The sequence below is a fragment of the Zootoca vivipara genome, chromosome 8, assembly GCF_965207765.1.
Source record: "Zootoca vivipara chromosome 8, rZooViv2.hap1.1, whole genome shotgun sequence".
Lineage (NCBI taxonomy): Eukaryota > Metazoa > Chordata > Lepidosauria > Squamata > Lacertidae > Zootoca > Zootoca vivipara.
In genome coordinates, this window is record NC_142591.1 from 582292 (window position 1) to 607837 (window position 25546).

The 25546-nt window shown below is 49.5% G+C and overlaps 1 protein-coding gene across 2 annotated transcripts; it reads left to right on the top strand.

The window, feature by feature from the left end:
* On the top strand, positions 1-25546 carry CNMD (chondromodulin). 2 transcript variants are annotated; one of them, XM_035101312.3, is made up of 7 exons: positions 1-362; positions 3083-3223; positions 9673-9813; positions 11312-11425; positions 21853-22006; positions 22496-22704; positions 25160-25546. In XM_035101312.3, exons 1-7 carry the CDS (start codon positions 288-290, stop codon positions 25376-25378), a joined length of 1053 nt encoding a protein of 350 aa, XP_034957203.2. In that variant the 5' UTR covers positions 1-287; the 3' UTR covers positions 25379-25546. The 2 variants fall into 2 exon arrangements, with proteins under 2 accessions (XP_034957203.2, XP_088531064.1); XM_088674938.1 differs by lacking the exon at positions 1-362 and adding an exon at positions 1354-1933.

Genomic DNA, 25546 nt, shown 5'->3' on the forward strand with positions numbered 1-25546 from the left:
GACACAGTTTTGGAACAATTCCTCACGTTCTGCGGAAACTTTGACAGCTCCTGCTTATGAGACCACGTATGTTCCTGTGGCACAGCTGGATTCAACAGGCTGGGGAGGTGGTTTTTTTTTAAAAAAAAAAATATATAAAAAAGTTTAGTTTAGAAACCTAAAGACCCCAAGCGCCCCTTTTCTACCCTCTGGAAACGCCCCTTGCCAGATGCGCCGCCTCCCTGCGCGCCGGTGCTGTCGAGGTTCCCGCAGGAGCCGCAGGCAGAGCCGCCCGAGACGCGGAAAGGATGGCCGAGAGGCTGGAGAAGGTGCCCATCGCCCTGGCCGAGCCGGAGGACGCGGAGCCCGCCCCGATGCCCCCCGTGAGTACGGCTCTCCGCTCCCCTTCTGCCCCCTTGGCTGGCGGAAACTTTTTCCTTTGGCAAAAAGTCCTGCTTCTACCTTACAGACGGAGCACTGTCTGGCGATTTCGGAGGGCTCGGGGGGGGGGGGAATGCAGGGGGCGGGGGCGGGACGGGACGGGACGGGACTTTCTTTCCCGGGAAGAGAAAGCCAACTGTTCTCTCCCTCCCCTGGCCAAGGAGCTGGGGGGGGGTCTTTCCTCAGAAGTCTCACACAATGGCAAAAACTGACAGGGGGTCTCTTCTTCTGCTTCTTGGGGAAAAGGGAAGGAGGGTCGCTCACTTAGGAACCCGATTCACTTCTTCCTCTTTCTACTCCCCCCCCCCACTCCATTTTGGCACTGAATAATGCTCCAGGCAGTTCTTGTGCAAAGTGCATCGGCTAAGGCACTTCTGGCCTGCCCCCCCCCCCAAAAAAGACCAATGCAAATCAGAAAAAATACCTGGCGCACAGTTGGCTGATTGGGCAACTGGCCAGGTGGAAGAAAGTCTAGTTTTAGTTGGAACCTCTCTGACACAGCCAGGACAGGCAAACCTCTGCTCCAAATACTACAGCAAGCTAGTTAACTTGGGTCTGCACTGCACCCAAAGGCCCACCAGCATCAAAATACAAGCTCCCACACGCACACCTCCCAAATGATGGTGCTGCACCTACATTCCACCCTGTGGGATTCAGATCTCTCCCCCATTCCCCCCCCTCCGTGGCCCCATGGACCTTCAGCTGGACGTCAGGATCAAAGCACAAGGATGTGGGGAACCAGCAGTCATTAGTGGAAAAGAAAAGAACATGCTGGAAAAGCTGATTTGGGTAAGGTGCTGGACAACCTGGAACTGGGTCTGATCCAGCAAGGGATTTCTTCAGAGCTTAGTTTTCTTGATCATTGTGAATCATTTCTCTATTATTTTTATACCATCCCTTATCCAGAAGCATCTCAGAGCAGCACACGAAAACACATTTAGAAAACCCATGCAACCAAGCAGTTCAGCAAAGGACTAAAAGGAGCCAAATCTAATCTAAGTCCTCCATCAAATGCCCACCTGAAAAAGATGGAACTTTAATTGCCTTCCAGAGGCCCCATCCTGTGTCACTTTGCAAAGGGCATCAGGGCATTGGCAAAACCTTGAACTGAGCCCCGTAGTGAGTAGGCAGCCAGTACAACTCTGGAAGGACAGATGTTCCCACAGCAATGGGGTGAAGCTCCACTCCATGGTCTACTGGTGGCCACTTGCTTCACATGCAGCTTCTTCACCCAGTGTTGCAGCCACAGCCATCTTCTGCGGCAGGCCCACAAGAGAACATCACAGAAGTCCAAGCTGACAGGATACAATCAATCTGTACCAGGTGCCTGTGATGTTCAGGCAGCCAACATTCCACAGAACCACCTCAACAGCCAGGAAGGCTCTGTGCCAGGGAAGGAGCCCATTTCGCTGCATACCTGAGCAGAGACATACGTCAGTAGCTCTTTAGGAGGGAAACAGGCTACCAGGAAAAATGGCTTCCAGGGACAGGATTTGGTACTTCTTCAAATATGGTAACGGAAGGTGCTGCTCGTCTCTCTCCCCACCCCCACCCCCAGCACACAGTTACCCCTTTGTAAAGCTGCTACTTCCAGATAAATACAGTATGCCAGTGTGGCGTAGTGGTTAAGAGCGGTAGACTTGTAATCTAGTGAACCGGGTTCGCATCCCTACTCCTCCACATGCAGCTGCTGGGTGACCTTGGGGACCTCTCAGCCCCACTCACCTCACAGAGTGTTTGTTGTGGGAGAGGAGGGGAAAGGAGAATGTTAGCCGCTTGGAGACTCCTGAAGGGGAGTGATAAAGCGGGATATCAAATCCAAACTCTTCTTCTTCTACTCAAGATTGTACTGCACAACAGATTGCCTAGAAAGAATGGAGGGACTGGCCCAAGGCCATGTCGTAAGTTCACAGCTGAGGTGGGATTTGAATCCAATATTCATGAAATACATGGAACTTGAACATCAACCCATCGTGGCAAATGGCAGAACACGCCAGTGCCTCTTTTCCCTTTCCACTTGTCACCTCTCCTTGGAAGCAGAAAGGCCAGTCCTCTAAGGGGTTTACTGGGTGGGTGGGTGTATGCACAGGTATCTCATTTCTTATATCATATTAAGATGTTTGGAAGTGGAGCATTTCCCTTACAGGAGGGCTGGTAGGTAGAAATCTGGACAATAGGTAGGTTTGCACCTGCCTGTCTCCCCATTAATGTAGGGGTGTCCACATGATGTCCTCCACACCCTGGACTTTCCCCCTCTAATGAGGAGTTTTTCAACCTTAGGAAGTCTGAAATGGCCATAATTGAACCCAAACCCCTCCCCCACTAATGGACAGCAGACAGGCACAAATCCACATTTTGCTCCAGTGTGGACAAGCCTTTGACCTCTCCCTATCCTCCTGGATGCGAGCCTCTGCCCTCTTTCTTTTCTCTCAGCCTTGTGTAGACCTGCATGTGCACACCCCAAATTCAAAATACCCCCTTCCTTGACTGCTTGGTACTTTTGCTGTAATTTTTAAGAGGGCTGGACGGAATTGTGGCTCACTCTGAGCAAAGGCTTTGTGTGCCCCATATGAACCTCCGTGGCTCGTCCTCCGAATGGGGAGCCTTGGCATGGCCTCTGCCCTCTCTCATTTAAGTCCCTTTGCTTCCCACCCTGCTGTAGGCATACTCAGCTGTGATGGCAAAACCCTCTAGTACAAGGCGGCTGCTCAGGATTGGAGCCATGGTGCTTATCGGTGGAGCCATCCTCCTACTCTTGGGGGCCATGGGAGCCTTTTACTATTGGAAGGTGACTGACAAAGAGGTGAGAAATGAGGGATTTGTTTGGATTTTGTTTGGATCAGATACATTGGGCTCAGGGCTACCTCTGACTGGGCCATGAATGAAAGTTAACCATATTCACCAACAGTGTCTGAAGCTACCAACGCACCCCTAAGCTGCTCTCCCCACAGTGCCCCAAACCATTCTAGGAAATAAGGACTGTGTGCAGGAGACACCTGGTTTTTTAAACAAGGCCAGGTCTTGGACTGTACTCTGTGTGCTTCTAGGATCCATTTCAGGGGCCAGGATCCGTAAATGTGATGCTGGTACCTTTTCATGTGTGAAGAAAATGCAAGACAAGCAGCAGTTGTGGAACCAGACCCTGCACTGGAAATTGTCTAGTTACAGGTAGGTAGCCGTGTTGGTCTGACGTAGTAAAAAAAAACCAAACAAAAAAAAAAACCAGTAGCACCTTAGAGACCAACTAAGTATCTGAAAAAGTGTGCATGCACACGAAAGCTCATACCTATGACAAACTTTTGTTGTTGTTGTTTAGTCATCAGGGCAGTCTCGAGCAGATCATGCGCCCTGGCGCTGAGGGGCGGAGATCGCTCTGGCGCCCCTGCCCTCGCAGGGCGCAGCATGGTTTCCGCGCGGCTTCGCCGCGCGGCGCCCGGCCTACTGGCCCGGTGCCCTGGCGCACCGCATCACCAGGGGGCTACATAGAGCCGGCCCTGTTAGTTGTCTAGTTGTGTCCGACTCTTCGTGATCCCATGGACCATAGCACGCCAGGCACTCCTGTCTTCCTCTGCCTCCCGTAGTTTGGTCAAACTCATGTTTGTAGCTTCAAGAACACTGTCCAGCCATCTCGTCCTCTGTCGTCCCCTTCTCCTTGTGCCCTCCATCTTTCCCAACATCAGGGTCTTTTCCAGGGAGTCTTCCCTTCTCATGAGGTGGCCAAAGTATTGGAGCCTCAGCTTCACAATCTGTCCTTCCAGTGAGCACTCAGGGCTGATTTCCTTAAGAACGGATAGGTTTGATCTCCTTGCAATCCATGGGACTCTCAAGAGTCTCCTCCAGCACCAAAATTCAAAAGCATCAATTCTTCGGCGATCAGCCTTCTTTATGGTCCAGCTCTCACTTCCATACATCATTACTGGGAAAACCATAGCTTTAACTATACGGACCTTTGTCTAGGTTTGTCATTGCTTTTCTCCCAAGAAGCAGGCATCTTTTAATTTCGTGACTGCTGAAGGATTTTTTAAATTTTGTTTTGGAAATTGTCTGTTATCCTTCATTCTCCAAGTGAATAAACTTGTTGATAATCAGAGGGTAGCAGGGGTGCCAGCTTGAATAAAATATTGTGGGGGCCCACTTAAGCCCTGCAGAATCAATCACATGACACAGTGCACACACACTATCTGAATGGAATTCTCGTCCACTTTGGGGGACTCAGTCCCCTCAAATATTTTATTGTGGGGGCCAAAGCCCCCATAGCTGCTATGGAGGGTAGGCTGAATGGAAAACTCGGGTCTATTGTTACCATCTGGTAGCTGTGGCAAATGTGCTGCACTGGGTGGCTTCTTTAGAGTGTCTTCTAGGGCACCTTATTTAAACGTAAAGGACCCCTGACAGTTAAGTCCAGTCGCAGACGACTCTGGGGCTCATCTCACTTTACAGGCCGAGGGAACCGGTGTTTGTCTGCAGACAGTTTTCTGGGTCATGTGGCCAGCATGACTAAGCTGCTTCTGGTGCAATGGAACACCAAAACCAGAGCAGCTCATGGAAACGTCGTTTACCTTCCCGCTGGAGCAGTACCTATTTATCTACTTGCACTTTGACGTGCTTTCAAACCAGAGCAGCACACGGAAACACCGGTTACCTTCCCGCTGGACCAGTACCTATTTATCTACTTGCACTGGTATGCTTTCAAACTGCTAGGTTGGCAGGAGCTGGGACAGAGCAATGGGAGCTCACCCCATCATGGGCATTTGAACCGCCAACCTTCTGATCGGCAAGCCCTAGGCTCTGTGGTTTAGAGACCACAATGCCACTCACGCCCTTTGAGCCTTATTTACTGTGCCTCTAATTCACAACATAATTCAACAAGAGTTTCTGTGGTATATAAGGCAGATCTTGTGCTTTAATTATTAGTCTCCAGCAATGTGTTGTGGACAAAGCTGCAGTTTTAAAACTCCAGATCCGAATGTTTCCGTTTTGAACACAGAGATGTCCCTTATTCTGTCAGGTTTCATTTACAATTCAGCCAGCAAAGTTTCAATAAGAAACACAAACTGCCTTAAGATTTCTTCCTGGGAGTTTGCCAAGGTCTTTAGATATTTTATTTCCTCTCATTCTGGCATGGAGATTTCTTCTCTGCTGCTCTTTTACAGCCATAGCAGAATAGAAGGTGCTACTAGGAATTAAAATAAATAAGTGATATATCTGCACGCAGCAGATACAATCCAAGCACAATTGCTCACAATTCACCACGGTCCCCTTTCTCCATTCTAGGCCTGGCGTTCCACATTAAAGTAAGTAGGATCTCTAGAAATGTTTGGATTGTTGACTTTAATTTTGTATATTTTGGTTAAAAGAAAAATACTACCGGTAGGTATAATAGAATTTCTTGGATGCCTTGACCCAAGTTTGGGAAAAATACTTTTTGGTAAGTGAGCCCTAGCAGAGATTTAAAATCGGAAAATATGCAGCCAAGTAAAGAGTGGAAATTAGAATGTCCCCTTCTAAGTTCCCCACTTCCCTTAGCAAACAAAGAGACCATACATTTGGTAAGTGAAAATAGTTTACTTACAGCTCTTTGGAGGCTCTTGTGCTTTTCCATACAGCATCAAGAAAATACAGGAAGTTTAGCTTAAGTTCCAAAGTTGTGAATTTCTAAATATATATACAGTGGAAACACAAAGGCGGCTTGTTTAAGCCAGCGTTTCTCAACCACTGTTCTGGCTGGTGTGCGGCGACGAGAAGGGCGATTTGCATTGTCACGTGCCTGGCGGCCGCCAATAATCAGCACTAACCCGCCGGAAAGCAATATTTCTCCTCCTCTTTCCCAAAGCTCAATGCAAACAAGCCTGGCGGCCGCCAATACACAACACTGACCCACCGGACGGCTTGTGAAGCCTTATTACAGGAGATTGCAACCAACACAGCAATTGGCAAGTGTTTCTTACAGTCATAATTATAGTCAATATAGGGCGGCACAGAGTTAAATTTTTTAACTTTTTTAATGGTGGTGTGCCTCGTGATTTTTTTCACGGAACAAGTGTGCTGTGGCCCAAAAAAGGTTGAGAAACACTGGTTTAAGCCACACAGCCTAAGCTTGGAGCATCCAGTTAAGACCTCCTTACTGGTAGGTTTCATATGGTGGGAGAGAGAGAGCAAAGTGTTTGGTACAGTGGTACCTCTACTTACAAATTTAATGCGTTCCAAACGCACATTCGTAAGTCGAAAAAAATTGTAAGTTGAATCCCATAGGAATGCATTGGGAGAAAAAAATCGTAAGTAGAAGCAACCCTATCTAAAAATTTGTAAGTAGAAAAAATCCTATCTAAACTGCATCCAAGATGGTGGACAGAGCTCCATTCGTAAGTAGAAACATTTGTAAGTAGAGGTACCACTGTAGTCCTTTTTCCCAAGGTGAGGGAGAGTGACCTAGCTAAGCCTGGAAGGACAGCTTACTCTATGGTCTTAACCCCTTCATGCAAGAATAGAGTTAAGCATGTTGGTTGTATGAGGCTGATTTATCCCACATGGATAACTGGATGAAATGGCAAAAGAAACATTTTGAAATCTAGCATCCAGCAGCATCCAGGTGCCAATTTTTTTTATTTCATTGAATTTATATCCCATCCTTCCTCCCAAAAGAGCCCAGGCAGTAATTCCAACCACACATATATCCTGACATTTAAATAATTTGTGCCAGGTTTATAATGGCAAACTTTGATATTTAGATGTCCTGCTTTAACCCTTTCTTATCAGTTAATGTTTTAAAAGCACTAAAACTGAAACAGAGTCCCAGAAGGAGTTCTTTAAAACAACATTTCCCCTCAAACTTGGCGTGTAGGTTGGGGGGGGGGGTATTCTTCAGGCTGAAGAAGAAGAAGAAGAAGAAGAAGAAGAAGAAGAAGAAGAAGAAGAAGAAGAAGAAGTTTATTACTTATACACCACCCATTTAGCCGGGCCTCCCCAGCCACTCTGGGCAGCTTCCAACAGAATATTAAAAACACAGTAAAACATCAAACATTAAAAACTTCCCTAAACAGGGCTGCCTTCAGATGTCTTCTAGAAGTCAGATAGTTGTTTATCTCTTTGACATCTGGTGGGAGGGCATTCCACAGGACAGGCACCACCACCGAGAAGGCCCTCTGCCTGGTTCCCTGTAACCTCACTTCTTGCAGAGAGGGAACTGCCAGAAGGCCCTCGGCACTGGACCTCAGTGTCCGGGTTGAATGATGGGGGTGGAGACGCTCCTTCAGGTATACTGGGTCAAGGCTGTTTAGGGCTTTAAAGGTCAGCACCAACGCTTTGAATTGTGCTCAGAAATGTGCTCAGACCCGGGAGCCAATGCAGGTCTTTCAGGACTGGTGTTCATGGTCTCGGCAGCCACTCCCAGTCACCAGTCTAGCTGCCACATTCTGGATTAGTTGTAGTTTCCAGGTCACCTTCAAAGGTAGCCCCACGTAGAGCACATTGCAGTAGACCAAGCGAGAGATAACTAGAGCATGCACCACTCTGGTGAGACAGTCCACAGGCAGGTAGGGTCTCAGCCTGCGTACCAGATGGAGCTGATAGACAGCTGCCCTGGACACAGAATTGACCTGTGCCTCCATGGACAGCTGTGAGTCCAAAATGACTCCCAGGCTGCGCACCTGGTCCTTCAGGGGCACAGTTACCCCATTCAGGACCAAGTAGTCCTCCACACCTGCCCATCCCGTCCCCCCAAAACAGTACTTCTGTCTTGTCAGGATTCAACCTCAATCTGTTAGCCACCATCCATCCTCCAACCGCCTCCAGGCACTCACACAGGACCTTCACTGTCTTCACTGGTTCTGATTTAAAGGAGAGGTAGAGCTGGGTATCATCTGCATACTGATGAACACCCAGCCCAAACCCCCTGATGATCTCTCCCAGTGGCTTCATATAGATGTTAAAAAGCATGGGGGAGAGGACTGAGCCCTGAGGCACCCCACAAGTGAGAGCCCAGGGGTCTGAACACTCATCCCCCAACACCACTTTCTGAACACGGACCAGGAGGAAAGAGCGGAACCACTGTATAACAGTGCCCCCAGCTCCCAGCTCCTCTAGACAGTCCACAAGGATGTTATGGTCGATGGTGTAAAAAGCCACTGAGAGATCCAGCAGGACTAGGAAACAGCTCTCACCTTTGTCCCTAGCCCGCCAGAGATCATTAGCCAGTGTGACCAAGGCAGTTTCAGTCCCATGATGAGGCCTGAATCCCGACTGGAAGGGATCCAAATGGTCCGCTTCTTCCAGGCATGCCTGGAGTTGTTCAGCAACCACCCACTCAATCACCTTGCCCAAGAATGGGAGATTTGAGACTGGGCGATAGTTGGCCATATTGGCTGAGTCCAAAGATGGTTAAAAAAAAAAAAAGATGCAGCCCAATAGCAGGAGTACCAATCTTCTTGGACAGTTTGCACATATAATTTTGTGCCACATTGCAGAAAACCATTATGGGGCAGATGGAGCCTTTTACTTGCACATGGACAGCCTTCCCCAACATAGTGCCATGTAGATATTTAGGACTACAACGCCCTTCAGTCCCAGCCACCATATTGGGAGTTTTAGTCCAAAACACCTGGAGGATACCAGGTTGGAGAAGGCCATAATGGTTTCCCACAACCCTAAGCCTTTGCCCTAAACCTTGGGCAAGTGCCCAAGGCATAAAAGGTCCCAGAGGGTGCACTAAGACATCACTCACATGATGCAACTGGGCATCAAGGACCATAGAAGGTATCTGTCAGCCTTGAATTTAACTTATTTAGCTTTACTATAATTGGACATTGCCTTTCTGTTACCTCTTGAAAACATTTTAAGGTCATAGAAGTTGGTAGTAATCTGCATATTCCATAGTGTGATTAAGACTTCAGCAGGAGGGCCTGCCTTGCATCCTGAAACTTTTTGGCCCTTGGATTTCATCAGCATCTAGGGGTGAACCATTCTAATGGCTGGAAAGCAGGCAGAGTTATCTTTCTCGCAGATGAAATGGTAACTGGCTATCTAAACCTCACCAGGATCTGACCATGACAATGAAGCCAAAGAAAACCCCTTCACATTCAAATCACCATCTCTCAGTACAGACAAGAATAGCAAGTGAGGATTTGACGCATCATGAGTTTTGGGACGATAACATTTTGAGAGCCATCCTAGTAGAACATCTAACCTGTAGTCTTTGATACCAGATCTAGTTAGTTAGGTTTCTACCAAAGTCTTTCCCCCCCTTTTCAATCCTAGGTCTACAATATCCATTACATGATGAGTATTAATGGGAAGGCACAAGAGGTGTCAATGGAAATAGATCCTGGGAACAACCTGGAAACCTTTAAAACTGGAGGTGGTGGGGAAGAGGCTATTGAAGTTCACGATTTTCAGAATGTAAGTATGGTTGGCTGAATTTTTTTTGGAGGGGGGAGTATCCCAAGAAGGAATGGAGGAAGCAGTGGTGAAGTTTGGGCTTTCAAATTTCAGCAGTGCCCTGTATGATGCCAAAATTTGACACACACCCCTCCACCTCTTGCCTTCCATTCTAAGTCATTGTTGCAGCCCACTCTTGGCTTGGCTCCCAGGCCTGGCAAACCAGTGGCATTCCCCTCAGGTTGCATTTGGAGTGAAAGCACCAAGGCAGCAGTGGGTGGGGAAGAAGAGAGAAGAACTCTCCGATGGACATGGAAATTATTTATTAGGCTCACTGTTCATTTCAGTTGGGGTCCACCTTGGCTGCCATGTACAGAATTTTCAAAAAATCATTTAACAAAAATTATATGCCACTTGATTGTAAATAGAACCTCTGAGCACTTAATCAAAAATGCTGGGGAGGGGGGAGGTAAAAGCGTCTCTGATTATTCTCCTTGGCCTCTCCAATGGCCTATGATACCACTGACCATTGAATCCTTCTGTGAAGACTGTGAGCACGGAGAACAGGGCACTGCTGTGCTGGAACAGTGCCTGACCTTGCTAATGGACTGGATGAGAACCAACAACTGACGCTCAGTCCAGCTAAGACTTAAGACATTGTGAGGGGGCGGTTCCTGTGCCCAGATGAGCAAGATTAGTTCTGGATGGGGTTACACTCCCTTGGAAGAAGCAGGTTCACCGCTTGGAGCTACTCCTGGATCCAGTCATGTCATTGGAGACACAAGTGGCCTGAGTGGCACTGAGGGCCTTCTACCAGCTTGGGCTGGAAGCCTGACTGCAGCCCTATCTAGATGGGAATAGCCAGCTGTAATGGCCTTTGCTCTGATAACCTCCAGGTTAGGCTACTGCAATGTGTTGTACATGGGACTGCCTTTTAAGGTGGTTTGGAAATAACAGCTAGTGCAAAATGTGGCTGTTTGAATGTTAACTGTGACAAGAATGTGTGAACATATAACACTGGTTCTATGATTCTATTCTATGATTCTATGATTCCCAGACCCTGAGGCCCTTCTATGTTGAGAGGAAATGCCTTCTCTGAAGTAGCTGACTGTTTGTGGAATGCTATCTCTAGGGAGACCTCCCTTGTCAATATTTTGGTTCCTGGAAAGTCTTCATTTTCCTGGTCATTTGAGAGTACTGGGGATATGGGGTGGGTGGGGGGTGGGGGGCATCTCACCCCGTCAAAATTGGCTAAGATGTATAGAGGGGCTAGTAATATTTGCTGGAGGTGTAAGGTTGAAGTAGGTACTTTTATACGAGAGTACTGGGGATATAATTGCATTGTTAAATCTTTTAAAATACTATTTTATTACTGTACTTTTTACTTGGTAGTGAATAACTTTGGGTCTTTTTTAGTGGGAAGCAAATCATTTTATGTTAAAAGCACTTTTGTATCTTGCAGCAGTTAGGTGGGCACCTCAACCATTTATGTTAATAACATAAATGTCTGTCTTTCTAGGGCGTAAGTGGAATTCGTTTTTCTGGAGGAGAAAAATGCTACATTAAAGCCCAAGCTAAATCTCACATCCCTGAAGTCAGTGCAATGATCAAAGAGAGACTTTCTTTGGATCTGGTAGGTAGTCACCAAAAATATGCTTACACTGACGACACAGCTATGTTTGAAGGCTTGTCAAGTGCAAGGGATTTAGAAAGGCTTTGTGATGGGAAGTGTGAGGGGAAGTGTGAAAACACCAAAAAGCAGCTGGGAAGGTTTGGGAAGGTTTGGGCTGCTCTTGAAGGTGCTCCTCCCTTTTGGGCTAAGCTCTGCTGCTGCTGCCTGGCATATTCCAGGAGAGGTGCTCAGTGAAAGGCCTTGGGACTGGCGCTTAGAGGTGCTCCCCCTCAAGGGTGGCCCATCCCATTTCACCACCTGAGGCGAAAGGGAAATGTGCTGCCTCCTGCCCCCCCCCCCGCCACCAGAACGCCTCTGGAATGAGGTGTTGCTACTTGTTCCACCCCCCCCCCCTGGAGTGGAGAAGACAAGCACCAAGACCTTGCAGAACACCCACCTCTGGCTGAACTTGGCAAGTTGGGGGGGGGGTCCAGAGGCGGCAGAAGTGGTGGGGCAGGTGGGGAGCTTTCTCTTAAGCTTCTGCTGCCTGGAGCAGCTGCTTCGCCCTGACTAATGGATGAGCCAGCTCTGCCCCCCCCTTCTGTAACGGTGCACAGGAGGGGCTTGAGCTGTCCTCTTGGTTCCTCTCAGCTTCTGCCTGGCAGCAGACAGGACTGGGCAGGCACCCAGGGCAGCCTGAGCCCCCTTCCTCCTCCTCCTCCTCCGTGCCTTGGCTTGTTTGCCTTGGAAGCAGGCTGATCCTTGCCAGCAGCAGGACTGTGCCTGTATGGCATGGCTTGAAACACCAAAAGAAGCAAACGCATTGCCGGGCTCTGCAGTTGGTCTCTGGACCAGTGGGCAGGCTGGCTCTGATCCTACGCACAAGAAGCTGCCGTGAAGCAAGTCAGTGCAAGGGAAGCCCATCTAAATTTACACCAGATCCAAAGCCCTCTCTGCAGAGTGGGACTGCTGGGTCCTAATCCCCTGGCCCACCTGCAGACAGTGTGCCAAGATGAAGTCCCAAGTCCAGAAGCCAATGCACACAAGCCAAGCCCAAAGATCAGGAAACACAGCAGAGAGTCAGTCCAAGTCCAAGGAAGCCAAGATAGTAGTTCAGCCGTCATTCTCAAAGTAGAAACCTGGGAAGGTCCAAGGCTAATCCCAGGCGAGGTCCCTCAACATGGCAGTTGAGCAGAGAAAGCAGCTCCCTCTGCTGCCTTCGGACACTGTGTCTGACCCTCACCTGCTCTCTGCTTGCCCCAGCTGAGAAATTGCAGGCCTCCTTCCCTACCTGGCCAGCTAGTGAACTAGGTTGCAGACTCTGACCTGCCTCTGCTTCCTGGAGTGTCCCACCCGCTGTTTGTGGGGAGGGGGGCCTCTCTGGGTCTGGGTCCCGCTGCTCGGCTTCCTGTGCACTGGCCTCTGTCCCCTCATTATCCTCTGTAACCCCACCTCTCCTTCCCCATCCCCAGCTTGCTCCCGGGTGACCCACTCCCAGCTGAACCCCTCACCAGGATCCTCTTCCTTCACCCTGAAGCCCGGCCAGTTCTGTTGCTGCTTTGCCCAAGCCTGACAGAAGGAAAACAAGTCTTTAAAACAATTCTGTGCCAGGTTACATGACCAAGTTGAACAGGCTTAGGATCCACCTGAGCCCCAGCGCAATCCCTGGTCCCACCTGCATTGCACCCCCAGAACGTCTCTTTTTGGGCCCCAGCCGAGCAAGTGTTTCTTGGGCTGAGCCAGGGTTGGGGACTTGACCTCAGCTGAGCCTAGTTGAGCCAAGACCCAGCTGGCTGAAGATGACCTCCTTCATTAATGATGTCCTTGGAGCCTTATGGCCATAGCTGCCAAGTTTTCCCTTTTCTCGCGAGGAAGCCTATTCAGCATAATGGAAAATCCCTTTAAAAAAGGGATAACTTGGCAGCTATGCTTATGGCCAGTAGGAAAACTGCAGGGGGGGGGGACTGAGCAAATGAGAGAGCTTTTGGCATGGAAGGCATGAGAGAGAAGCGTTGCAGGGGGAATTGTTTCCTGCCACTGAGGGAACTGGGTAGTCAGAAGTTTCTTTAGGATGCACCAATTAGGAATGGTTTAAATTTTAGTGAGAATATGAGGTGCATAGTGTGCATTGGAACCTCAGAATATGAGGTTAGGTTTAATCACCCTAGAGATCCATTTTATGATACTGTGAAAGATTTGGTTTGGACTGGATACAGCTTCCAGTTCCACTGTTAAGCTAATATGATAGCTCTGATTAAAAGTCTTGTTCAGTGAAAGCAATTATATTGACCCAAAGCTTGCAGTGCAAGTTAAAGAGAGAGAGCCTTCGTTTGGAAGTGCCCCCTGGAGGTCTTTTCATTCTCATCTTCAAAGCAGTGTTGGAAAATGGCACTGATTGAACTAGAAACTTGAAAGAATCCAAATATTATTATTTTTTACACAAGAGAGCTGCTATTCTGTAGTTGCACTGCAGGAAACACTAAAATGGAAGCAGAGGATAAAATTCAGATTGCCCTCTGAGATCACTTTAAGTACCACACACTAGATCAGTTTTTATTTAGCCAAGTTGTTTGCACAATGCCATTATTGATTTTGTAACTGGCTCCTAGGCTCTCTAGCTAGTGATATTTTTAAAAAAGGTTTTATCCCCTTCTTTTGCCATTTTAAAATAATAATAAAAATAATCTGTGAAAGCTTTTTAGAAATAAAAATAACTGAATGGATGCGGAGGTGGGGGTGGAGTGGACTCCAGAAAACCAAATTACCTCCTACTGGAAATAAACCACTTTCTGGTTTTTGCAAATGCTAGTTTAATTGGCCATTTTATATTCAATATCTACTACAATGAAATGTGCACCAAGACAGGATATAATCCTGTGCTTTTCTTCTGCTGTAAGTGCAAAAATTGTTGAAATGCAACACTAAAGTAACAGAGACAGTCAGAAGAGTCATGAAACGAGGAAAGTTTAGTGTTTCTGCAAAGGCGTTAGGTTGACTGAATTACCCATCCTGTGCATTTGTGCTTTCAAACACCAGCATACCACCCAACATTCCTCAGATGAAAATAGGGACATTTTCATCTGAGAAATGTTGGAGGGTATGCTGCCCCTTTGGCGTCTGGCCCCAGGCGTTCTCCCCCCGCCTCTTCCAGGATCGTGGAGGGTGGCGATTTCTGAGCAAAGGCTCAGCACAGAGGCTGACGGGCTACAGTGCCCCCCACCAGTGACCAGAGGAGGTTCACCAGAAGCAGTTCCTGCCATGGTCAGCCTCAACAAATGGTCAACACCCGTTGTCCAAAGGCAGCAAAGCGTGGCAGTTGATCATGTGGGTGAATGTCCAGTGGCGATGCCAAGCCTGTTGCACTGTAATCAATAAAATTGTGGCCTCCTTTAATCCAGCACCAGGTTGTGTTTGCTCCCATTAAGGTCTTCCCTTAACTGTGGGACCCAGAACCCCCACCAGAGTGGCTAGCAAAAGTGCCTCTTTCCCGGCACCTGGTTGCCTTTAATTTTATTCTGAGTTTTTCTTTGAAAATAGAGTTTCTTGGGACACCTTGCCAGCCCAGCCAGCTCCCATTCATCCACATGAGATGATTTCCTGGCCCTGGGCTGGGGGAATCATCTCAGCCGAATGCTTCTGTCTGCCATATATATGCCTGGATTCGTGCGCTTAGGCTTTTGGTGTGACTGTAGGATGTAGGTTAAGTTTTAGGATGTTATAGTGTAAAAAGTTGACTAAGTTTAAATTTTGAAAACGGTCAAAGATGATTAGAACTGAAATTCAGATGGGAGGGTTTGGGGAAAGTCATCCAAAGCTGTTTAGAAAAGGTTATGAATTGTAAGATTTATTTGTATGTTATTTTTTTTTTGTGTGTGTGTGTGTGTGTGTGTGTGTGTGTGTGTGTGTGTATATATATATATATATATATATATATATATATATATATATATATGTATGCCTGGATCCGTGCTGACTTGCAGTGCAGGGGCTTCCACTGCCTAATCTCCCTCACAGTTCTGGGGCATGCACAGAATTCCAGCTGAACTGAGCTCCTCATGAACACTCAGTCCTGAGGTTTCTGTCTTCTAGAAACAGTGCACATAATTCTAGACAGAAAAGCAAAATTCATAATTCAAGTTGTTCCAGGGAGTAAGTGAGAGAAGCACATAACTAACAGCCATGTAGTGTGTGCAAGATTCTTGGTCGGAGATGTGTGCAAATTGATTTTTCAACCTGCAGGATACTATGGAGGTGATAGCATCATGATGGCACCCAAAATCTTCCATGACTGAATAACTTCATCATTACTGCAGCCAGAACACACGTTGTCATAGCTTTTACGCACTTGAGGGATCCCTAAACAGTTAATAATCCCGCCAAGAAAACACCCTTTAAAAATGTTTTAAAGTGTCTTTTTAAAAAAGTGAAGCCAATTTCACTCTTTCCCTTAAACCTAATAAGACCAGCTCCTGGTAACAGCTAATCTCAAATGGAACTGAAATTGGAAAGAATGAAAGTAACCTGAAATGTTCTTTCTTTGCTGAATCCTTGACTATTATTAGCACCCAATTTCACATGCAACACATACCATACCTGTGAGGGACAGGGGATATCGCGAAGTCCCTCCCCTCCTGAGTTCAAGCCCGTCCCCGAGCAAAGGGGAAAGCAGGGAGAGTTCCGATTCCAGTGGGGAAGCAGGAAGTCGTGTCCGAGGCTCAGGCAAGGTAGAGGAGCCAGGGTCCCAGGTGGGACAGGAAGGGGCAAGTAAGGGGGGAAGACCCATCCCCCCAACTCCAGAATTACGCAGGAAGAGGAGGGGCAAGAGGATGGGTCTGCCAAAGCTTTTGTGTTGGAGAAAGACGCGCCAAAAGCCATTAGGAGGTTCTGAAACCGACTGACAACATCGCTCCGTGTAAATAGCAATGACTTGAGCACTGTAAATACGCAGCACCAATAAAAGAATAAAATGCAGAGCTGCGTAGCGTCGTTACTCTGAAGTAGTCCACTCCGGCCACTGTGACAGCAACCTCCTAATCATTTTTGGGCTACTTTGGAGTTGCCGGGATGAGCGTGTCAGAGGCGGAGAAGTGGCGGCAGATCGCTGAGCAAGCCCAGCTAGAACTGCAACAGCTGTCGCTGCAGGCGCAGGGAGAATTGAAGGCAGCTAAAGAGGAGACTAAGAAGGTCCAGGACGACCGGCTACAACTTGCGGAACAGGTGAGAGAGCTCCAGGAAAAAGAGCAGCATTTAAGGGCGGTGGCGGTAGACCTCCAAAACAAGCTGGATGCAGAGAAAAACAAGGCGGGAGGGGCACCCCAAGTCCAAGTGCTGCCAGGAAGGAGAGCCGGGACCCTAGTAAGCAAGTTCAATGGAGACCCGAAGGAGTTTCAGGGCTTTGAGACTGAGATTGTGTATGCTCTTGAGCTGCACCACGATGAGTTCCCTGATGATGAGCACAGAGTAGCGTTTATTGTGGAGCACCTTACAGGGGCGGCCAGGGAGTGGCTAAGACCGTTAATTGCAACAAGGAATCCTTGCATGAAGAATGTCAAACTATTTCTAGAAGGTTTGAAAACGATGTATTCGTCCGATAGTCATATGGACCAGACTAAGGAGGAACTTCATAATTTACGCCAAGGAAATATGACAGTTCGCGCGTATTGGGCGAAATTCACCATGCTGGTGCACAGATTGGGGTGGGATCTGGAGTCTGCCCCAATGCAAGCGGCGTTTTACTTGGGGTTGCATGAGGAGGTGAAGGATGAGCTCTCGAGAGGTCCAAAGCCCAGTAATATGGATCAACTGAGCAAAGCGGCTCTGGCGGTGGGGGTGAGGCAGGAATCCAGATGGAGCGACAAGCAAGCAACGCGCGCAAAGCGGGCTTGGTTCCCACGGTCGCAGGAGAAGCCACTCCCTCAACAACCCTTTCAAGCCACGCCTGGGGCCAGTCAGGACCAGGAACCCATGCAGATTGATAGCGCGCGCGCGCGGGCTTTTCAAACCCCAGCGGCGCCAAGACGCAAGGAGGGAAGGGGTGGGAATTGCTTTCTCTGCAACTCCCCCCAGCATCTCGTCAGAGACTGCCCACATCGCAGGGAGTGGCAAGGAAAGGCGGGAACGGTTGTGCCCTCCCCCACTGACGCAGCACCACAGCAGGGAAACGGGAAAGCCTGGCTGCAGGAGACAAGGGGCGGCAGCCAGGCACAGTCAGCAGACAACAGCCCCAGCCCACCCACCCGCACAGAGAGGAGCAGAGCCAGCCCACCCCTCCCAGAGCAGGAGTGGTTCTAGAAGTGACGCTCACGCTCCCAAATGGCTATCCATTGACGGTCCTCGCCCTAATTGACAGTGGTGCCTCAGCCAACTTCTTCTCGAGAAACTTTGCAGAAGAGCACCAGATCCAGCTTCTGCAGCTGGATTTTCCTCTGCACGTGGCAACCATTGACGGCAGAGAGCTGCTGGGAGGGGCCATCACTCATCAAACCCCCCCCATGAGAATGACGGTTGGAAGGCACTCAGAGACACTGGCATTCAACGTCACCACCATCTCAGACCCCCCAATCGTTTTGGGCATGAGCTGGCTGGCGCGCCACGACCCCTCCATAAGTTGGCATCAGAGATGCATCACTTTTGGATCGGACTTTTGCCTGGAACATTGCATGCAGCACCAACCAGGGGAGGGGCCTCCAATAGCCACGGTGGCCACCATGCACGTCAAAGGGGGTGAGGCGATACCCAAACCATACTGGGACCTGCAGGAGGTCTTCAGTGAAGCGGAGTCCGACCACCTGCCCCCACACAGGCCTTTTGACTGCCAGATCAACCTGGTGCCTGGGGCAACTATACCCCCAGCCAAGCTGTACGCCATGTCAGACCAGGAACTGGAGGATCTGCGCGCTTTTATCGACAAGAACCTCAAGCGGGGGTTCATCAGAGAAAGCAAGGCAGCAGGGGGCAGCCCGGTCTTCTGGGTGGACAAGAAAGACACGCAACAGCGCCGTCTTGTGGTGGATTTTAGACGGCTGAATTCGGTGACAGAGCCAGTGGCTTTCCCCATGCCCAGAGTGGATGATCTCCTGACAGCGGCACGCAGAGGCAAGATTTTCACCAAGCTAGACCTGAGGGGGGCGTACAACTTGATCAGGATCCGGGAAGGCGATGAGTGGAAAACCACGATGTTCACGCCTCTGGGCTCTTTTGAATATCTGGTGATGCCCTTCGGGTTGCAAGGGGGCTCAGCATGCTTCCAGGCCTTCATGCACCACGTCCTGGGGTCCCTACTCTTCAGGAAATGCTTGGTCTTTCTGGATGACATCCTTATTTACTCCAACGACCCAGTGCAGCACGTGAAGGACGTCAGGGAGGTGTTACAGCGCCTGAAGGAGAACCACCTGTATGTGAAGCTGGAGAAGTGCAAGTTTCACACCAAGGAGGTGGACTTCCTGGGCTACAAGCTGTCAGACAAGGGGCTGGCAATGGACAAGGACAAGGTGCAGACCATCCTGGACTGGCACAGCCCCAGGACGCGCAAAGATGCCCAACGCCTACTAGGCTTTGCCAACTTCTACAGGAAGTTCATCAAGAACTTCTCTCGAGTTACGGCTCCCATCACTGACTGCCTGAGAGGCAAGCAGAAGTTCAGGTGGACACCAGAGGCGCAAGCAGCGTTCGAAAGCCTCAAGAGGGTGTTCGCCTCAGACCAGAACCTGTTCCACGTGGTTCAGGACGCGCCCCTACGCATTGAAACAGATGCTTCTGATAAGGCTGTGGGCGCCATTTTGTTGCAACTGGACGCCAACAGAGAGTGGAGACCCTGTGCCTTCTTCTCCAGGAAGTTGACCCAGCCCGAGCGAAACTACACAGTTTTTGATCGGGAACTTCTTGCGATCCACGCGGCGTTCCAGCACTGGAGACACTTCCTGGTGGGCGCCAAGCACCCCATCCAGGTGTGCACAGACCACAAGAACCTGGAGTTCTGGAGAACTGCCAGGGTGCTCAACCAGCGGCAGATACGGTGGGCGGAGTTCTTCTCGAACTTCAACTTCTCCATACACTACATCCCAGGAGAGCAGAATGTCAGGGCGGATGCCCTCTCCCGCAAGCCAGAGTACATGGAGGAGGAGGCGCCACCAGCCCCAAGGCACATTTTCCCCCCGTCGGCATGGTCCTGCGGAGCAGCAGTGGTGAGCGAGGCAGAACTCACAGCACTGACGGCAGCGGATGAATTTGCCAACCGCATCTTCAGAGAACTGAGAGGGGGGAGGGAGCAGGCAAAAGACTTTGCAGAACGCAGAGGGCTGCTTTTCTACAAGGGTGCGCTGTACCTACCCACCACCCAGCTTCGACGTACGGTCCTCAAGCAGATGCACGACAACCCTACAGCGGGGCATTTTGGAAGGGACAAGACCACTCACCTAGTCATGAGACACTTCTGGTGGCCAGGGGTGAGGGAAGATGTTCGAGACTATGTAAGGGGCTGTACCACCTGCCAGCGGGCGAAGGTGGTCAGAGCAGCGCCACCAGGGTTGCTGGAGCCCTTAGCCACACCACACAGGCCGTGGGAAGTGGTGTCCATGGACTTCATCACAGATCTGCCTTCGTCCAGGGGTAAGACTGCAGTGTTGGTGGTGGTGGACCTCATGTCCAAAATGTGTCACTTTATACCGTGTGCCAGGGCAGTCTCGGCAGAAGAGACAGCCAAACTGTTTGTTGATCACATTTTCAGACTGCATGGATTACCTTTAAGGGTTATTTCGGATCGTGGCCGCCAATTTGTTTCCAGGTTCTGGCGGCGGCTCATGAACCTCCTGCAGGTGGAGGTCAGCTTGTCGACGGCTAGACACCCGCAGACCAACGGACAAGCGGAGAGGGTCAACGCCATTCTGCAGCAGTACCTGAGATGCTACGTCAGCCAGCGGCAAACGGACTGGGTGGATCGCTTGCCACTAGCAGAATTTGCCTACAACAATGCAGTGCACGTCTCCACAGGGGTGTCGCCCTTTAAGGCCAATTACGGGCGCGACCTCAGATCTTTCCCAGAGAGGGAGAGGGAGGAGGAGGAGGAGGGCCCACAGGCTGAGGATTGGGCAGAGGAACTGGAGACGGTGCACCAGCAGCTCAGAGAACACTTGGAGAGGGCCAAGGAAGCGTACAAAAAGGGGGCAGATCGCCACAGGCGACAAGGGGAGGTCATCAGGGTGGGGGACAAGGTGTGGTTGTCCTCGGAGGGCCTTCCCACCAGAGGGAGGTGCAAAAAGCTGGCACCCAAATGGCTGGGCCCCTTCACGGTCACGCAACAGGTCAACCCGGTGGCATACAGGCTGGCACTGCCAGAGGACATGAGGGTGCATCCAGTGTTTCATAGATCGCTGCTGTCGCCGTACAGGGAAAGCAGCAGGCTCAGAGACAGCGAACAAACCCCCGAGGGAGGGGGGGAGAGGGAAAGCAGGGAGCAACTCAATGAGGCCACGGCCATCCTGGATTCAAGGTGGGGGGTGGGGGGCCTGGAGTACCTCATGGCATGGGAGGATGCTCCACCGTCCCAGAATGAATGGGTTCCCGCCACTCAGATACAGGAGGAATTCTTGGTGGAAGAATTTCACGCCCTCTTTCCCCACAGACCCAAGCCCTGGCACATGGAAAGGGAGGGGGAGGAGGAGGAGGCACGGGAGAACAGCTCACCATGGCGCTGGGAAGCGGAGTTTGAGGAACCAGAGGATGAGGTATGGGTGTCGCCAAGATCCACCCAGTCAGAGGAAGGAGCAGATTGGCAAAACATTTTTACCCCCACCAGCTCTGACGCCACGGACTTTTTGGGATTCCCGTCCTCCCAGGCGGAAGGGGGGGGCTCGCAGGACTGGGGGGAGGTGTTCACACCAACGGGCTCGGAGAGCACCGAGTTTTTAGGCTTCCAGTCGTCACCGACACATGGGGGGGGCCTGGGGAGGGGTGAAGGAGAGCTTGGGAGGGGGGTGGATGTGAGGGACAGGGGATATCGCGAAGTCCCTCCCCTCCTGAGTTCAAGCCCGTCCCCGAGCAAAGGGGAAAGCAGGGAGAGTTCCGATTCCAGTGGGGAAGCAGGAAGTCGTGTCCGAGGCTCAGGCAAGGTAGAGGAGCCAGGGTCCCAGGTGGGACAGGAAGGGGCAAGTAAGGGGGGAAGACCCATCCCCCCAACTCCAGAATTACGCAGGAAGAGGAGGGGCAAGAGGATGGGTCTGCCAAAGCTTTTGTGTTGGAGAAAGACGCGCCAAAAGCCATTAGGAGGTTCTGAAACCGACTGACAACATCGCTCCGTGTAAATAGCAATGACTTGAGCACTGTAAATACGCAGCACCAATAAAAGAATAAAATGCAGAGCTGCGTAGCGTCGTTACTCTGAAGTAGTCCACTCCGGCCACTGTGACAATACCTTTTGTCAAATTAACAGATTTGTTTATCTCCTTTTACAGGAAGGTGAAATTATGCCAGCTAAATTTGCTGAAAATTCGCTAATATGGGTCACTGCAGGTCAACCCATAAAGAACAAAAATTTTCTGAGTCCCAAAATTTTAGAGCTCTGTGGAGATCTACAGATATTCTGGCTTCGCCCATCCTATCCAAAAGGTAACATCTATTTAACAGAGTGCACCCAGTTCCTTTAAATCCTAGACTTGAGCCACCTTTGCCCATCCAAATTAATTTCATTCTGGGGGAGGCCTGAGGAGATCCTAGAGCCAGACAAGGCAGTCTCCTGGCTTATACTGAATCAGAGCCCTTGGCTATCCAGCCCAGTGCCATCTGTTCTGAGAGCCACATAGACCCTATGAGGAAAGGTTACATTTGGCACTTTTTAGTGTAGAAAAAAGACAAACTATTTTTCTGCTGTCGTCGGGATTTGGAGCCCCTCCAGCCTCCCCAGTGGTGCAGAGGCACTTGATCTGTTGTTTAGAGATGCAGCTGTTATGCGTGATGCACCCGTGTAAAGAACTCTCTCGTACATTGCTGGACAAAGGAAGTAATTGAATTTCAACTCCTTTAGCCTAGTGGGTTCTTTCAACCAGCGCTTAGCTGAACCTATTTAAATGAGTCATGTACCCCAATGTCTGTCTGCAGTCGGGCGGAGAAAAAAGAGAGAAGCTACGCGGAAAGCACGCCAAGCTCAGTCAAACTTGGCTCTGGATCAGTCCAACGCAGCTGCTGAAGAGGTGAATACGAGGCCACGAACCACCCAGCGGACTCAGCAGCGTAGATGGCAGTCTAACGCTACCCGGACTTCTGAGCAGGACACCCAGCCAGCCTTTAACCCAGACAATCCTTACCATGTGAGTATTTGTTAGCAATGGAATACATCTGCACTCTTGGTCAATGTGCATCTCCCCAGGCGCTTCTACAGAACGGGGCGTTCTGAAACCGCCTCATTCTTCCATCTTCTGGTCCTGACCAAACAGTTGAGCCAGGAGAGAGCGGTCAGCCAGTCACTGACTTAGGTGAGCCGAGGTTTCTACTCTGTGCAGTTAGTAGGATTGTATTTCCGATGAAAAATACATTGCTGAGCCTTCTGCATGACAAGGAGGGAGCATCTGTTTACAGTAGGCAAAAAAATGAAACACCCCATAATTGGTTCCTGGAAGGACATGGACTGCATCTGGGTGCTTGTAAGCAACAAGAGAAAAGGGAAGACAGCACAAGAGCAAGGATCAGGGCCAAACTCTGTAGCTCTGCCCAAGGTGCTCCATGTTTTCCCCTCGATGGCTGGGCAGAGCATGTGAGAAGGGGCCTTCCCTCCTATACCTGTCCACACACAAAGGCATCTCTGGAATCTGACACACTAACCAAGAGGCAGGAATATGAAAAACCAGCATCTGATAGCTGACCAGGATGCATGAGGGGACCACGGCAGAACTAGCTCATTCTCGGGGTCTTGGAACAGAAAACTGAGGTGAAACGCCTCTAGGGATTTCAGTATTGGACCCGCCTTTCCACCAGTCTTTCACATGCAGCAGCCTGACTGAAGTGTATGGTGGACCTAGTTTCCACAGGAAGCTCTTGGCAAAAAGCCAACTGTGCCAGTTATTGCAATAATCCTGTACAGTCCTCAAAAGTTAATCTCAGTGGTTTGAGTTTAAGGGGGGATACAAGATAAAAATTAGCGCATTATATTAATTAATAATAAATTGCGTTTTCTGTCAGATAACAGAAGATACTGACAAAAATGCAGTTGGCAAGTGAAAAGGCAGCCTATTTGTGGTAACATGATATGCATTCTCTTCATAGTTCTTTCACTATTTCTTTTAAAAAATAAGATTAACCAAGTCAGCAAAGAGCAAAGATGAACACCTGCCAGGAAAACAAATACTAGCCAACAACATAACCCAGGCATGGCCAAACTTGGCCCTCCAGCTGTTTTGGGACTACAACTCCCACCACCCCTAGCTAACAGGACCAGTGGTCAGGGATGATGGGAATCGTAGTCCCAAAACAGCTGGAGGGCCAAGTTTGGCCATGCCTGGGATAACCCCTGGTCACATTCAGTGAAGGTGCTGGGGCTGCGGGAGACGCCATCTGAGAGATCAAGATTCCTCTACAAGGTGAATAACAATGTCCTTAGGAAAGGCATTGCCAGGCAGGTGCCTTCTCCAGGTCCTGGAGGCCCCCTCCCTGTCAGAAAGAGACAGCAGCTATTAATCCATGCCAGGAGGAAACAGATCCCACTATCCTCTGCAAGACCATCTTCCACACCTTGAATCCATGAGTTGTGATGATTATAATTCTTTATCATCCTCACCAGCCACTCCTTTTTCTTCCGATGGCTTAACCCAGGCACCCCCAAACTTCGGCCCTCCAGCTGTTTTGGACTACAATTCCCATCATCCCTGACCACTGGCCCTGTTAGCTAGGGATCATGGGAGTTGTAGGCCAAAACATCTGGGGGGCCGCAGTTTGGGGGTGCCTGGCTTAACCAGATGTTTCTCCATATCACTGCTGCCCTCCTTATCCAAGGACCCTGGAAAGCTGAGATCAACTTCAGAAGGGTAAATGTTGCCCTGGTTTCCCCTCTGTGCTTCACCCCCAACTTCCTCTCTCCTGATCATCCATTTTCTCTCAGTTCTACTATAACTACCTCTCTGTAAGCAGTAGTCAGTAGCTGAAAGCATTTGCTGTGTTAAATTGAAGAAACTCAGTCAATGGGAAACTGCACTGATCTGCTAATTTAAAGGAAACTCAATTATTGGGAGGCGGGTTGCATAATGTTCTAGTCACCATCAAAGAGACCCTCTACGCCAGTGATGGCCAAACCTGGCCCTCCAGCTGTTTTGGGACTACAATTGCCATCATCCCTGACCACTGGTCCTGTTAGCTAGGGATGGTGGGAGTTGTAGTCCCCAAACAGCTGGAGGGCCAAGTTTGGCCATCACTGTTCTATGCCCATGCTGCTTGCCCAAGGCCCGTTTCCCCAATCACCACTCACATTTCACTATTAAGAAGTTACACTGACTTTCTCAGCACCTGCTGCTGTAATAGGACTACTTTCCCATTGCATTCCTCACTTAAGTGTACAACCGAATAAGGCTTGAGTGGCTGAAAACAAGTAAATCAGTTTCAGTATTATACTTCTAAAGATCAGGCTGGAATCTAGAGGTCAGCTACATCCTCTTTGAAATCCAATTTAAGAGCAACTGAATCTGTGAATTATGCTCATGGTGAATTCTTGCTATTTTATGATACATGATGAAATATACCACTGAAAAACTGTGCTTGTTATATTTCAACTTTCAGCAGCTGGAAGGGGGTGAAGGGATGACCTTTGACCCACGGCTAGACCATGAAGGAGTCTGCTGCATTGAGTGCCGGCGGAGCTACACACATTGCCAGCGGATCTGTGAGCCTCTCCTGGGATATTACCCGTGGCCTTATAACTACCAAGGCTGCCGGTCTGCTTGCCGGCTGATCATGCCCTGCAGCTGGTGGGTTGCTCGCATCTTGGGGGTGGTGTGAAGGAAGAGGGAAGTGCAGGAGGAGAAGCAAGAATATCTCTGCAAGGGCCTCTGTTTGTATGTATGTTAAATTACCCCAGAAAATGACACTGGCTGATGTAGATGTAAGTAAAGTTAAAACCTCATGTTAATGTTTTATTAGTTTTACAAATAAAGTATTGGAAACCTA